This window comes from Salvelinus alpinus, chromosome 8 (assembly GCF_045679555.1).
Source record: "Salvelinus alpinus chromosome 8, SLU_Salpinus.1, whole genome shotgun sequence".
NCBI classification, from domain to species: domain Eukaryota; kingdom Metazoa; phylum Chordata; class Actinopteri; order Salmoniformes; family Salmonidae; genus Salvelinus; species Salvelinus alpinus.
In genome coordinates this window covers 81904942-81918218 of record NC_092093.1, presented here as the reverse complement: position 1 = coordinate 81918218, position 13277 = coordinate 81904942, and the positions used below count along the sequence as shown (strand labels likewise).

The window sequence follows — 13277 nt, the reverse complement described above, 5'->3', positions numbered from 1 at the left end:
AGTGTAACCGGCGGTGGGAAAGAGGGTCTGGTAGTTGTCAGCTATATACCAAGCTGATTTGAGGCCTTTGACCCACCCCCAGGAGAGTCATGACAGCACATAAACAAAGAAATATGTCCAGCGCTCTGGAAATGTCTCTTTACTTGAGGTGTAAGGCCTGCTCTCTTTGAAGTCCCCCTTGTTGCGCTCTCGTCAGTCTTTTCTACCCAAATTGTGCCATTCATTCCAGATTTCTGTCTCACGTGGCAGTCGGGATCACCGTGTGTTGGCCCAGTTCTGGTTTTTCTGCGGTGAGGCTCAGGCATCCGAGGCGGAGGCTCAGTCAACATCAGAAACAGATGACTCTTCATCAGCAACGTCGATTTCGAGCTCAATATCCGATCCTACATCCGACTCCAGCTCATTTAAATTCTGCAGCGTTGTACTGCTGTCAGTGCGCCTGATTTGACTCTGAGGGGAGATAATATAACATTTCCCGCCTTTCATGATAAAATAATTAGACCGCCCACAATTCTTCATCATTGATTAAAATGTGATGCCGATAGAACTGAGTTTGAAATTGAATCAAATCTAGCTTCAGATAGTGTGAATTGTGTTCATTGAGAACAAGAGGTCGGTAGCAATGTGAATCTGACACCTCCAATGTAGGGCAACCTTAAGACTGATCTCATTACACTGGAAACCGGAATGAAGGTTGTACAATAGGAAAGTACAGTTGATAGAGGAGACGGACACGCGCACACGCACACCGACACAGTAACGTCATGGTGGTGGAAGTAGATGGATAGAGGCTGACCTCTTGGAGGACGTGGAGCTGTGAGTGCACCCCTTTTAGACATCCCAGAGACCGGAGACAAGCTCAGACTCTACCCACTAAATCCCCTCGGCTGCCTCCCAAATCGGACACTATTCCATATGTAGTGTCATACCTTTGGCCAGAAAGTAGTGCAATATAAAGGGGATTAGGGTGCCATTTGGGATGCAACCCTTTTTCTCATAGGCCCCTAATGATTAGGTCACTCAATGACTGCCAGGATCAATGATCCCAAACCACTAGAGGCCGCATCACTACTCTCCTCCCGCTTCGCTCCGCTCAGGTTATATACAGTGCATTTGGAAAGTATTCATACCCCTAAACTTTTTCCACATTTTGTTACATTACAGCCTTATTCTAAAATTGATGCAAAACAATTTTTTTTCGTCAATCTACACACAATACCCGATAATGACAAAGCAAAAACGGGTTTAGAATTTTTTGGGCAAATATATATATATTTTTTAAAACAACAGAGATACCACATTTACATAAGTATTCAGACCTTTTACTCAGTACTTTGTTGAAGCACCTTGGGCAGCGATTACAGCCTCGATTCCTCTTGGGTATGACGCTACAAGCTTGGCACACCTGTGTTTGGGGAGTTTCTCCCATTCTTCTCTCCAGATCCTCTCAAGCTCTGTCAGGTTGGATGGGGATCGTTGCTGCACAGCTATTTTCAGGTATCTCCAGAGATGTTCGATTGGGTTCACGTCCGGGCTCTGGCTGGGCCACTCAAGGACATTCAGATACTTGTCCCGAAGCCACTCCTGCATTGTCTTGGCTGTGTGCTTAGGGTCGTTGTCCTGTTGGAAGGTAAACCTTCGCCCCAGTCTGAGGTCCTGAGTGCTCTGGAGCAGGTTTTCATCAAGGATCTCTCTGTACTTTGCTCCATTCATCTTTCTCTCGATCCTGACTTGTCTCCCAGTTTCTGCTGCTGAAAATGATCCCCACAGCCTGATGCTGCCAACACCATGCTCCACCTTAGGGATGGTGCCAGTGTTCCTCCAGACGTGACACTTGGCATTCAGGCCAAAGAGTTTAATCTTGGTTTCATCAGATCAGAGAATCTTGTTTCTCATGGTCTGAGAGTCTTTAGGTGCCTTTTGTCAAACTCCAAGCGGGCTGTCATGTGACTTTTTTTACTGAGGAGTGGCTTCTGTCTGGCCACTCTATTGGTGGATTGGTGCAGAGATTGTTGTCCTTCTGGAAGGGTTCGCCCATCTCCACAGAGGAACTCTGTAGCTCTGTCAGTGACCATTGGATTCTTGGTCATCTCCCCGACAAGGATCCTTCTCCCTCGATCGCTCAGTTTGGCCTGGCAGCCAGCTCTAGGACGAGTCTTGGTGGTTCCAAACTTCTTCCATTTAAGGATGATGGAGGCCACTGTGTTCTTGGGGACCTTCAATGTTGCAGACATTTTTTGGTACCCTTCCCCAGATCTGTGCCTCGACACAATCCTGTCTCGGACCTCTACAGACAATTTTGCTCTGACATGGATTGTCTACTGTAGGACCTTACATAGACAGGTGTTTGCCTTTCCAAATCATGTCCAATCAATTTAATTTACCACAGGTGGACACCAATCAAGTTGTAGAAACATCTCAAGGATGATCAATGGAAGCAGGATGCACCTGAGCTCAATTTCCAGTCTCATAGCAAAGGGTCTGAATACTTAAGTAAATAAGGAATTTATTTTTAATATGTTTCATAAATGTCTGTCTGTTTACGCTTTGTCATTAGGGGGTATTGTGTGTAGATTGATGAGGGAAAAACATTTATTTAATCAATTTTAGAATAAGTCTGTAACGTAACAAAATGTGGAAAAGGGGAAGGGTTCTAAATATTTACCGAATGTACTGTATAGCCTTCCCGGTCGGATCAGGACCCCTGCTGTGGGGAACACTATTCCCCTAAAAGATAGAACTCCCAAGTCGCAGAAAAGCCACTTACACACAAGCACACAGTCATACATTCACACAGGCGCTACAAAATGGAGCAGTCGTCCCTGAAACGTGGTGCTCCTGAAGCTGTTAAAGGTTTTTTTAGTTGAAAGTCAGGGCGGAATAAAGACCTGGGATTCACACTTTACTTTAATTTCCCCCTTGCTTTCCCCTCCCTTAACCTACCCACTACTACCGCTGCATTGTGCCTCCTGTTGGTGGGAATAAGGGACGGCTCTTTGTGCCTTTCACACTGAAATGCTTTTCTTCTTCCCGACCCTCTCTCACACGCCTTTTCGCTTTTTTTCCTCTCTCTCGTTTTCTCTCTCGCCCTTTTTCTTTCTCTCACAAACACATGCTCACTCACGTCTAACACACACATCTTGAGGTACAGTATGCTGCAGCACTCGTTTCGCGCTTTCTCGCTCTCTCTCTCTCTCTCTCTCTCTCATGCGCTCTTGCTCTCACCATCCTAATGAAACACATTCCAGAAGAATTTCCCAGTTCAGATATGCCGCATAACATAAAACGCGCCAGCCGACGCCACAGAAAGGGGACAATAATCTCTGACCTTTGATGTTGATGCTCTCCCCTCTCCCCCTCCCCTCCCTTCACTCCTCTCTCCTCTTCCCTCATCTCTAACTCTACTCTCCTGCTCTCACCTGCTGATCCTCACATCTCTGTCTGCTTCCCAAATAATGCCCTGTTCAGTGCACTATTTTTAACTAGTGCCATATGGGCCCTGGTCAAAAGTAGTGCACTAAATAGGGAATAAGGTGCCATTTGGGATGCAGCCCATGTCTATGTAAATCTCCCCCTTGGATCCACTCTTCTCTCTGTGGTCTGTGCTACCCGCCCTGGCTCCTTGGCACAACATCAACCTACATCTGCAACACTGATCTATAATTCTGTTTAATTAAAGAGCATTGCTGCGCAGCGCCTCTCCTCCATCTCCTACCACACTGCAGTTACAGTAAAGTGAACCCCCCTGTCCAGCACGGTACTACTGCATAGAAAGTATGAAGCTCGGTCACTCACTGAAGATGATCAAACACATCCATAGATATCAGTGGGGGTGGGGGTTTAATGTTGGAAGAGGTGTTTTTGTGCACGCCTGTGTTTGCGCACGTGCTGTGCATGTCTGCTTGTCCTAGTTAATGCAACGCAATTAATTGAAACTCACCTACGTGCAGCGGTGTCATTTATCCAATCCAAGCTTGCAATTCTAGACTTTGTGCGTACGTGCACATTAGTGGTTTAGGGCATCTCATTCAGCACGCAACTCTTAAAGATGCACTATGCAGAATCCCTCCGCCATTTCCTAGTTGCTAACGTTCGAATAGTTCACCTAATTTCAGTTGATGTGAGTAAACAAGTGTAGAGAATCATTGTACCGTCTAAACCACTGTGAAATATCTATTCCATAACCCAAAATGTTGTATTTACTATTGAGAATAGTCCAGCGTTACTTCTTGAACCATTCCTGGGTATTTTCTGACGCTGGTGTACAAAACCAAAATTAAAAGATGCAAAAATGAACTTAAAAACAAGAAGCATAGAAATGGTGCACATAGAACAGATCTATCACTTCTTAGACTTGCTTTCAATGAGATTGACAGATCTGTAATTCACATTTCTATGTGAATTTTGTCAGGTCACCCAAAAAGTGACATATTGCAGCTTTAACATACAGAGGTAAAGCCAGTATGGGTTTGACTGAAAGTTGAAGCCGCATTTTGAGTTGAAGCCAAAATGCTGTGCACCTGAATAAACCCGTCTTTCCTCTCCCTCACCCCTCTTTACCCATCTCTCCCGGCCTCCACTTCTCTCTACCTCTCTCCTCCCTCCCTCACCCCTCTCTACCCCTTCTCCCCCTGTCTTCCAGGGGTCACAACCAGAGGATGGAGTTCCTTGGAGACTCCATCATGCAGCTGGTGGCTACAGAGTACCTCTTCATCCATTTCCCCGACCACCACGAAGGACACTTAACGGTAAGGACTTCCAAGCAAACCCCTAATGTCTCTCCATCTCTTCTTCCTCCTCATCTTGCACTCCTCTTTCTCTCTCTGTGCGCTCCATCGCTCTCCCTCCATCTTTGTCTCCCCGTCGGTTCCTCCCTCTACCATGAACATCTATAAGCAGCAGTGTGTACGTATCCTTGTTTTCTCTGGCCCATCCGTGTTATTCACTGCATCCTTTACTCTCCCACTGCACTTACTAGTGCACCTCTCTTTAACTCTCCCTCCTCTTTGTATCCCTCCCTCTTTCTTCCCATGTCTTTGTGTGCTGAAAAAAGTGTGTCAGGGGGAGAGAGAAAGAGAGAGCAGTTGGGTAGCCATTTGTTGTATGGGAAAGTGGCTTTGTCTTTAATAGCAGGCCCTTTGTTGATAGGAGGCTCTCTCTCCCCTGTGATGGCAGTAGAGTACAGATGGAGAGCGATGGACTTTCTCCATATTGATGGTGCTGTAACAGTGTGTGTGGTGTTAGGGGTGTTTCTGTGTGCCTCTTATATAAAGGTAACCTCCGGAACATTCCATTCGTGAATTTACCATATTTTCAATCAATATTGAATGCTCCCCCCCCCCCCAAAAAAGCCACTCTTTATTTTTTGGTTCCTTTTCCGTCCATTCTCTGCAGTCAGAAAGAAAGAACATAGTGTTAGTTCTGGAACCAATTTGTCATAGAGAAGTCGTAACTAAAAGCTGCTAAGTAAAATCAGATCTCCAGTTAGATATTTGTTAGTGGAAGGGAGTAGACGTGACATCAATGGGATAAAAGCTCTGCAGTGAAGCATAGCTAAGTGACGGCGAGCTCTACTGAGGATGTGATGGTCCCGGGCCTGCCCAAGAGTAGAAACAGACTCCGACTCGAATGGATTGCAAGTAGATTAGTGCTCATTCAACATGTGTAGCTTTTTAGATGCGACTGTGTGTCGTCGAGACTGAGTTAGCTAAGACGTCCCACAGCCTTTGTCTCAACTCATCTACTTTATTTCCCCCTCTGCTATATTTATATTTATCATGTTTTCAGCTGTCTCTTTTAGAGCAGGAAATGCACTTGCCTTGTTTTGACATATCTTCATCTGGAGAGCTTTGAGTCACTATGTAATATTTATGCGAGTGAAACATTGAATATCCTGCACTGTAAAGCATCTGTGATGTGTTAGTCCATATGTTTTTTTGGGGGGGGGGGGAAGGAATATGTGCAAAAGTGCATCTGGGACTTGGATATGTCTGTGTTTGATCTAAATTAGATTTCTGCATGTGTGTGTGTTCCACAGCTGTTGCGTAGCTCCTTGGTCAACAACCGTACCCAGGCCAAAGTTGCAGAGGAGCTGGGTATGCAGGAGTTCGCAATCACTAACGACAAAACTAAACGGCCAGTGGCCCTCCGGACCAAGACCCTTGCTGACCTGCTGGAATGTACGTATACAGTTCACAGCCCTTTTGAATATACATTTGCCGCCAAATATATTGGCACCCTTGTACTTTTCTTAAATAATTCCCTTTTTTCTTCTAAAATAAGTAGAAATTGAAAAAAACGTTTGATCTCCACACGTTATTTGATTTTCAACATTGCAGAACAATTTTCTATAAACTTAGGTTAACAATAAAAACATTTTTGGAATAAAGACAAATGACAGGGACAACATTATTGGCACCCCGGAGCTAGTACTTGGTTGCACAGCCATTGGCCAAGATAACTGCGGACAAATGCTTCTTGTAGTTTCAATGAGCTTCCTGCAGCGTTCTACTGGACGATTGGCCCACTCATCAGCAGCAAACTGTTTTCAGAACTCGGCATAGGTTTTGGATGTGGTTCAGATCTGGACTCTTTGATCGACAATTGAGAACAGTCCAGCGTTACTTCTTGAACCATTCCTGGGTGCTTTTTGATGTGTGTTCGGGGTCATTGTCCTGCTGGAAGACCCATAACCTTTATTTTCTAAATTAAAATTGTAAACTGAAGTTGAGAAAAATTAAAGGTAACTTATTTTTGAAAAATTGGGAAGTATTTAAGAAAAGTGACAATATATTTGACCGCAACTGTATATAATATATGCCATTTAGCAGACACTTTAACAAAAGCGACTTAGTCATGCATGCATACAGTTTACGTAAGGGTGGTCCCAGGAATCGAACCCACTATCCTGGCATTGCAAGTGCCATGCTCTCTCTACTGAGCTACAGAGGACCACAATCATTGTCAATTCATGTGTACTGTATTTACAAGGTCTCTCTTCTGACTTCTCTCTTAAAAACGGATCGATTGCCATTTTGTGTGTACTGCATGTATGTCCGAAGACTCTCCTTTCTCTCTGTCTGAGATTTTTAAACATGAACCATTGTCATTTTTCATTTATTGTACGAACAAGGCATAGATATCCTTTAATTAATGGATTATACAGTGCATTCGGAAAGTATTCAGACTCCTTCACTTTTTCCACATTTTGTTACATTACAGCCTTATTCTAAAATATATATATTTTTTTACAACAAATCTACACACAATACCCCATAACAACAAAGCAAATACAGGTTTTTAGAAATTATGTCAAATGTTACATTTACGTAAGTATTCAGACCCTTTACTCAGTACTTTGTTGAAGCACCTGTGGCTGTGATTAAAGCCTTGAGTCTTCTTGGGTATAACGCTACAAGCTTGGCCCACCTGTATTTGGGGAGTTTCTCCCATTCTCCTCTGCAGATCCTCTCAAGCTCTGTCAGGTTGAATGGGGAGCGTTGCTGCACAGATATTTTCAGGTCTCACCAGAGATGTTCGATTGGGTTCAAGTCCAGGCTCAGGCTAGGCCACTCAAGGACATTCAGAAACTTGTTCCGAAGCCACTCCAGCATTGTCTTGGCTGTGTGCTTTGGGTCGTTGTCCTGTTGGAAGGTGAACCATCGCCCCAGTCTGAGGTCCTGAGCGCTCTGGAGTAGGTCTTCATCAAGGATCTTTCTGTACTTTGGTCCGTTCATTTTTTCCTTGATCCTGACTAGTCTCCCAGTCCCTGCTGCTGAAAAACTTCCCCACAGCATGATGCTCCCACCACCATGCTTCACCGTAAGGATGATGCCAGATTTCCACCAGGCGTGATGTTTGGCATTAAGGCCAAAGAGTTGTCTTGGTTTCATCAGACCAGAGAATCTTGTTTCTCATGTCTGAGAGTCTTTAGGTGCCTTTTGGCAAACTCCAAGCGGGCTGTCATGTGCCTTTTACTGAGGAATGGCTTCCATCTGGCCACTCTACCATAAAGACCTGATTGGTGGAGTGCTGCAGAGATTGTTGTTCTTCTATATGACCTCTCATCTCTCTCCTTGACGTCTTTAAACCCTGAACTATTGGCGTTTTGCATCTTCTCTTTCCTTCATCAAAGGCCAGTAAGAGATGTTTGTCTTGTGGGAGTACATGGACCTGGCCTTGTCCTTTGGCTTCTGGGCCCTTTGCTGCTTGCTTGGTGACCGGAGGGTTGATGAATGAGTCTGAGGGCTCTGTGTCATGGCTAGTGAAAATACATGTTACAGCCCTCCCTCCACTCACTTGGCCTTCCAGTCTTCAGACATCAAGGCTGAGACTGTGTCCCAAATGGCACCGTATTCCCTACATAGTGCACTACTTTTGACCAGGGCTCATATGCATCTGATCAAAAGTAGTGCACTATGTAGCTAGCAGGTTGTCATTTGGGATGAATCCTGAGACCAGGCCTGAGCATTAAGGGGTTGGGGGGTATTGGGCGGGCTCAAGTGGCAGCAGCATGACGAGGTGTACCATACTGGATGCTCTTCAAAGGCCAAGACACAAGAGGATGACATGCACCGTACACACACACACACACACACACACACACACACGATTTGAACATGAAACACTCAGGGAGAGCGTCTTAAATCCATCAAAGGCAACATTATATAGGGAGAACTTTGTACTTGGTGCCACATACACGCTCACACGCACACACACAATAGAGGTCGACCGATTATGATTTTTCAACGCCGATACCGATTATTGGGGAACCAAAAAAAGCCGATACCGATTAAAGCAGATTTTTATTTATTTATTTGTAATAATGACAATTACAACAATACTGAATGAACACTTATTTGAACTAAATATAATACATTAATAAAAATCAATATAGCCTCAAATAAATAATGAAACATGTTCAATTTGGTTTAAATAATGCAAAAACAAAGTGTTTGTATTGCACTTTCACTTTCTTCTCCAACACTTTTGTGCCAATACTAGGCACTTTAGTATTGCCAGTGTAACAGTATAGCTTCCGTCCCTCTCCTCGCTCCTACCTGGGCTCGAACGAGGAACACATCGACAACAGCCACCCTCGAAGCAGCGTTACCCATCACTCCACAAAAGCCGCGGCCCATGCAGAGCAAGGGGAACAACTACTCCAAGTCTCAGAGCGAGTGATGTTTGAAACGCTATTAACGTGCACCCCGCTAACTAGCTAGCCATTTCACATCGGTTACACCAGCCTAATCTCGGGAGTTGATAGGCTTGAAGTCATAAACAGCGCAATGCTTGAAGCTGAGTGAAGAGTTGCTGGCTAAACGCACGAAAGTGCTGTTTGAATGAATGCTTACGAGCCTGCTGCTGCCTACCACCGCTCAGTCAGACTGCTCTATCAAATCATAGACTTAATTAGAACATAATAACACATAGAAATACAAGCCTTAGGTCATTAATATGGTCGAATCCGGAAACTATAATTTCGTATTTCAGTGAAATACGGAACCGTTCCGTATTTTATCTAACGGGTGGCATCCATAAGTCTAAATATTGCTGTTACATTGTACAACCTTCAATGTTATGTCATAATTACGTAAAATTCTGGCAAATTAGTTCGCAACGAGCCAGGCTGCCCAAACTGTTGCATATACCCTGACTCTGCGTGCAATGAACGCAAGAGAAGTGACACAATTTCACCTGGTTAATATTGCCTGCTAACCTGGATTTATTTTAGCTAAATATGCAGGTTTAAAAATATATACGTGTATGGGTTTTAAGGAAGGCATTGATGTTTATGGTTAGGTACACGTTGGAGCAACGACAGTCTTTTTTCCGCGAATGCTCACTGCATCGATTATATGCCACGCAGGACACTCTAGATAACTACACATGGTGGATGATATTACTAGTTTAACTAGTGATTATGATTGATTGATTGTTTTTTTATAAGATAAGTTTAATGCTAGCTAGCAACTTACCTTGGCTTCTTACTGCATTCGCGTAACAGGCAGGCTCCTCGTGGAGTGCAATGAGAGGCAGGTGGTTAGAGCGTTGGACTAGTTAACTGTAAGGTTGCAAGATTGAATCCCCGAGCTGACATGGTAAAAATCTGTCGTTCTGCCCCTGAACGAGGCAGTTAACCCACCGTTGAACAAAAATATAAACGCAACATGCAACGATTTCAAAGATTTTACTGAGTTACAGTTCATATAAGGCAATCAGTCAATTGAAGTAAATTCATGGGGGACGCTGAAACATGGTGATGGCAGCTGATGAATGGCACGCCAATGGGCCTCAGGATCTCATCACGGTGTCTCTGCTTTCAAAATTCAATTGTGTTTGTTGTCCGTAGCTTATGTCTGGTCATACCATAACCCGACCGCCACCATTGTTACAGTTGACAGTACAATTATACAGTTGAAACTAGGATTCATCCGTGAATAGCACACTTCTCCACCGTGCCAGTGGCCATCGAAGGTGAGCATTTGCCCACTGAAGTCAGTCATGATGCCGAACTGCAGTCCGGTCAAGACCCTGGTGAGGTAGACGAGCACTCAGATGAGCTTCCCTGAGACCGTTTCTGACAGTTTGTGCAGAAATGCTTAGGTTGTTCTAACCCACTGTTTCATCATCTGTCCAGTTGGCTGGTCTCAGACGATCCCGCAGCTGAAGAAGCCGGATGTGGAGGTATTGGTCTAGCGTGATTACACGTGGTCTGCGGTTGTGAGGCCGGTTGGATGTACTGCCAAATTCTCTAAAACGATGTTGAAGGCGGCTTAATTCTATAGCAAATGCTTTGGTGGATATTCCTGCAGTCAGCATGCCATTTGCATGCTCCCTCAAAACGTGAGACGTCCGGCATTGTTGTGTGACCGCTGCACATTTGAGTGGCCTTTTTTTGTCCCCAACACAAGGTGCACCTGTGTAATGAAAACACTGCAGTGTAGCTCAGTTGGTAGATTATGGCACTTGCAACGCCAGGGTTGTGGGTTCGATTCCCACGGGGGCCCTGGTCAAAAATAGTGCACTATATAATCAAAAATGTGCCATTAGGGACACAGCCTATCTCTACACGGCAACTGAAATATTACTTATTACCTCCTCTCTTCACTTTGACTCCAGCCTGCCTTCTCTTGTGTGTAAGGTGAGAATAAAACACTGTGTAATAGAATGTGGTGACATGTGACAGGTGTGTAGTCTGAAGAGACTGGGTGGAAACCCAAAAATGGTTTAGACAACCTGAACAAGGGGGATGACCGGTGTGTAGTCTGAAGGGACTGGGAGGAGACACAAAAATGGTTTAGACAACCTGAACAAGGGGGATGACCGGTGTGTAGTCTGAAGGGACTGGGAGGAGACACAAACATGGTTTAGACAACCTGAACAAGGGGGATGACAGGTGTGTAGTCTGAAGGGACTGGGAGGAGACACAAACATGGTTTAGACAACCTGAACAAGGGGGATGACCGGTGTGTAGTCTGAAGGGACTGGGAGGAGACACAAACATGGTTTAGACAACCTGAACAAGGGGGATGACCGGTGTGTAGTCTGAAGGGACTGGGAGGAGACACAAACATGGTTTAGACAACCTGAACAAGGGGGATGACCGGTGTGTAGTCTGAAGGGACTGGGAGGAGACACAAAAATGGTTTAGACAACCTGAACAAGGGGGATGACCGGTGTGTAGTCTGAAGGGACTGGGAGGAGACACAAACATGGTTTAGACAACCTGAACAAGGGGGATGACAGGTGTGTAGTCTGAAGGGACTGGGAGGAGACACAAACATGGTTTAGACAACCTGAACAAGGGGGATGACCGGTGTGTAGTCTGAAGGGACTGGGAGGAGACACAAAAATGGTTTAGACAACCTGAACAAGGGGGATGACCGGTGTGTAGTCTGAAGGGACTGGGAGGAGACACAAACATGGTTTAGACAACCTGAACAAGGGGGATGACCGGTGTGTAGTCTGAAGGGACTGGGAGGAGACACAAACATGGTTTAGACAACCTGCACTAGACTTTGACTTCTTTCATTCTTGCTCAGTTTAGAGAAAAACTGAAGAAATGCCGAATTTACGTCATTAAAATGTGCATCGAAAACAGCGTAAGAATGTATCACTTATATTCATAATACAGGTCATTTATTTTCTTGGTGGGAGAATTGAATAGTTAAAAAACATTACTTTGAAAACATTTAAGAGCTAGAGGCTGTTATTGTACAGTCTGACAGTAGACAGACTAGGTTATATTACCCTTTTTTTTAAACTATGGTACCGCTAACGTTACTGCTCTGGCTGAAATATTCTTTCTTCAAATGGCCCTTTCCAGCACGGTTCCATTAACTATGGTGGAAGATCATATTTATTTTTATATTTAGTGTGTTAGTATGTTCCATTTCCTTTTGATGTCTGTGCAACTCGTATGGAGCCTTTATTATTGAGTCCAAGGCCAATATCAACAAAGCATCTCGGAGTAGCAGTGCCAATCTAGGATCGGTCCATATAACCTTATTCATTAGGATCTAAAATATATATTTTTTTAAGGATCCTAGATCAGCACTGCTACTCTGAAACGCTTTGTATATATGGGCCCAGATAGGCAGCAGACAGCCATCATGGTCTATCCGGTTCCGTTCAGTCCACATATACACCCCCCTTCCAGTATACCCATTCCATAACCTCCTCCTCTCCTCTCGTGTTAATGGTGTTCTCATCCACAAAGCAGATTTTGTACGACGTTACTTCTTCAACATCGACTCTCCCTTTCATCCCTTCCGTTATGTAGACTCTCCTCTCTTTCATCCCTCATTCATTGTTCTTTCCTCTCTTCTCTTCTGTCATCGGCAGCTTTCATCGCGGCGCTCTACATCGATAAGGATCTGGAGTACGTTCACACCTTCATGAACGTCTGCTTCTTCCCTCGACTGAAGGTGAGTGAGCGTGTGTGTGAGTGAGCGTGTGTGTGAGTGAGGGTGTGTGTGAGTGAGCGTGTGTGTGAGTGAGTGAGCGTGTGTGTGAGTGAGCGTGTGTGTGAGTGAGCGTGTGTGTGTGTGAGTGAGCGTGTGTGTGAGTGAGTGAGCGTGTGTGTGTGTGAGTGAGCGTGAGTGAGAGTGTGTGTGAGTGAGAGTGTGTGTGAGTGAGCGTGTGTGTGAGTGAGCGTGTGTGTGAGTGAGAGTGTGTGTGAGTGAGCGTGTGTGTGTGAGCGTGTGTGTGTGTGAGCGTGTGTGTGTGTGAGCGTGTGTGTGTGCGCGCGATCTCCCCTGTGCGCCTGAGCG

At 44.9% G+C, this 13277-nt stretch overlaps 1 protein-coding gene across 4 annotated transcripts in view; it reads left to right on the top strand.

Annotated features, from left to right (window-relative positions):
- The window catches only part of drosha (drosha ribonuclease III), a 128372-nt gene that overhangs the window by 91001 nt on the left and 24094 nt on the right, over positions 1-13277 (top strand). For all 4 annotated transcript variants that reach the window (XM_071415214.1, XM_071415211.1, XM_071415213.1 and 1 more), the window contains 3 exons: positions 4643-4748; positions 6038-6179; positions 12850-12932. In XM_071415214.1, the coding sequence (XP_071271315.1) occupies positions 4643-4748; positions 6038-6179; positions 12850-12932 (331 nt within the window). The remainder of the gene's footprint in view (positions 1-4642; positions 4749-6037; positions 6180-12849; positions 12933-13277) is intronic.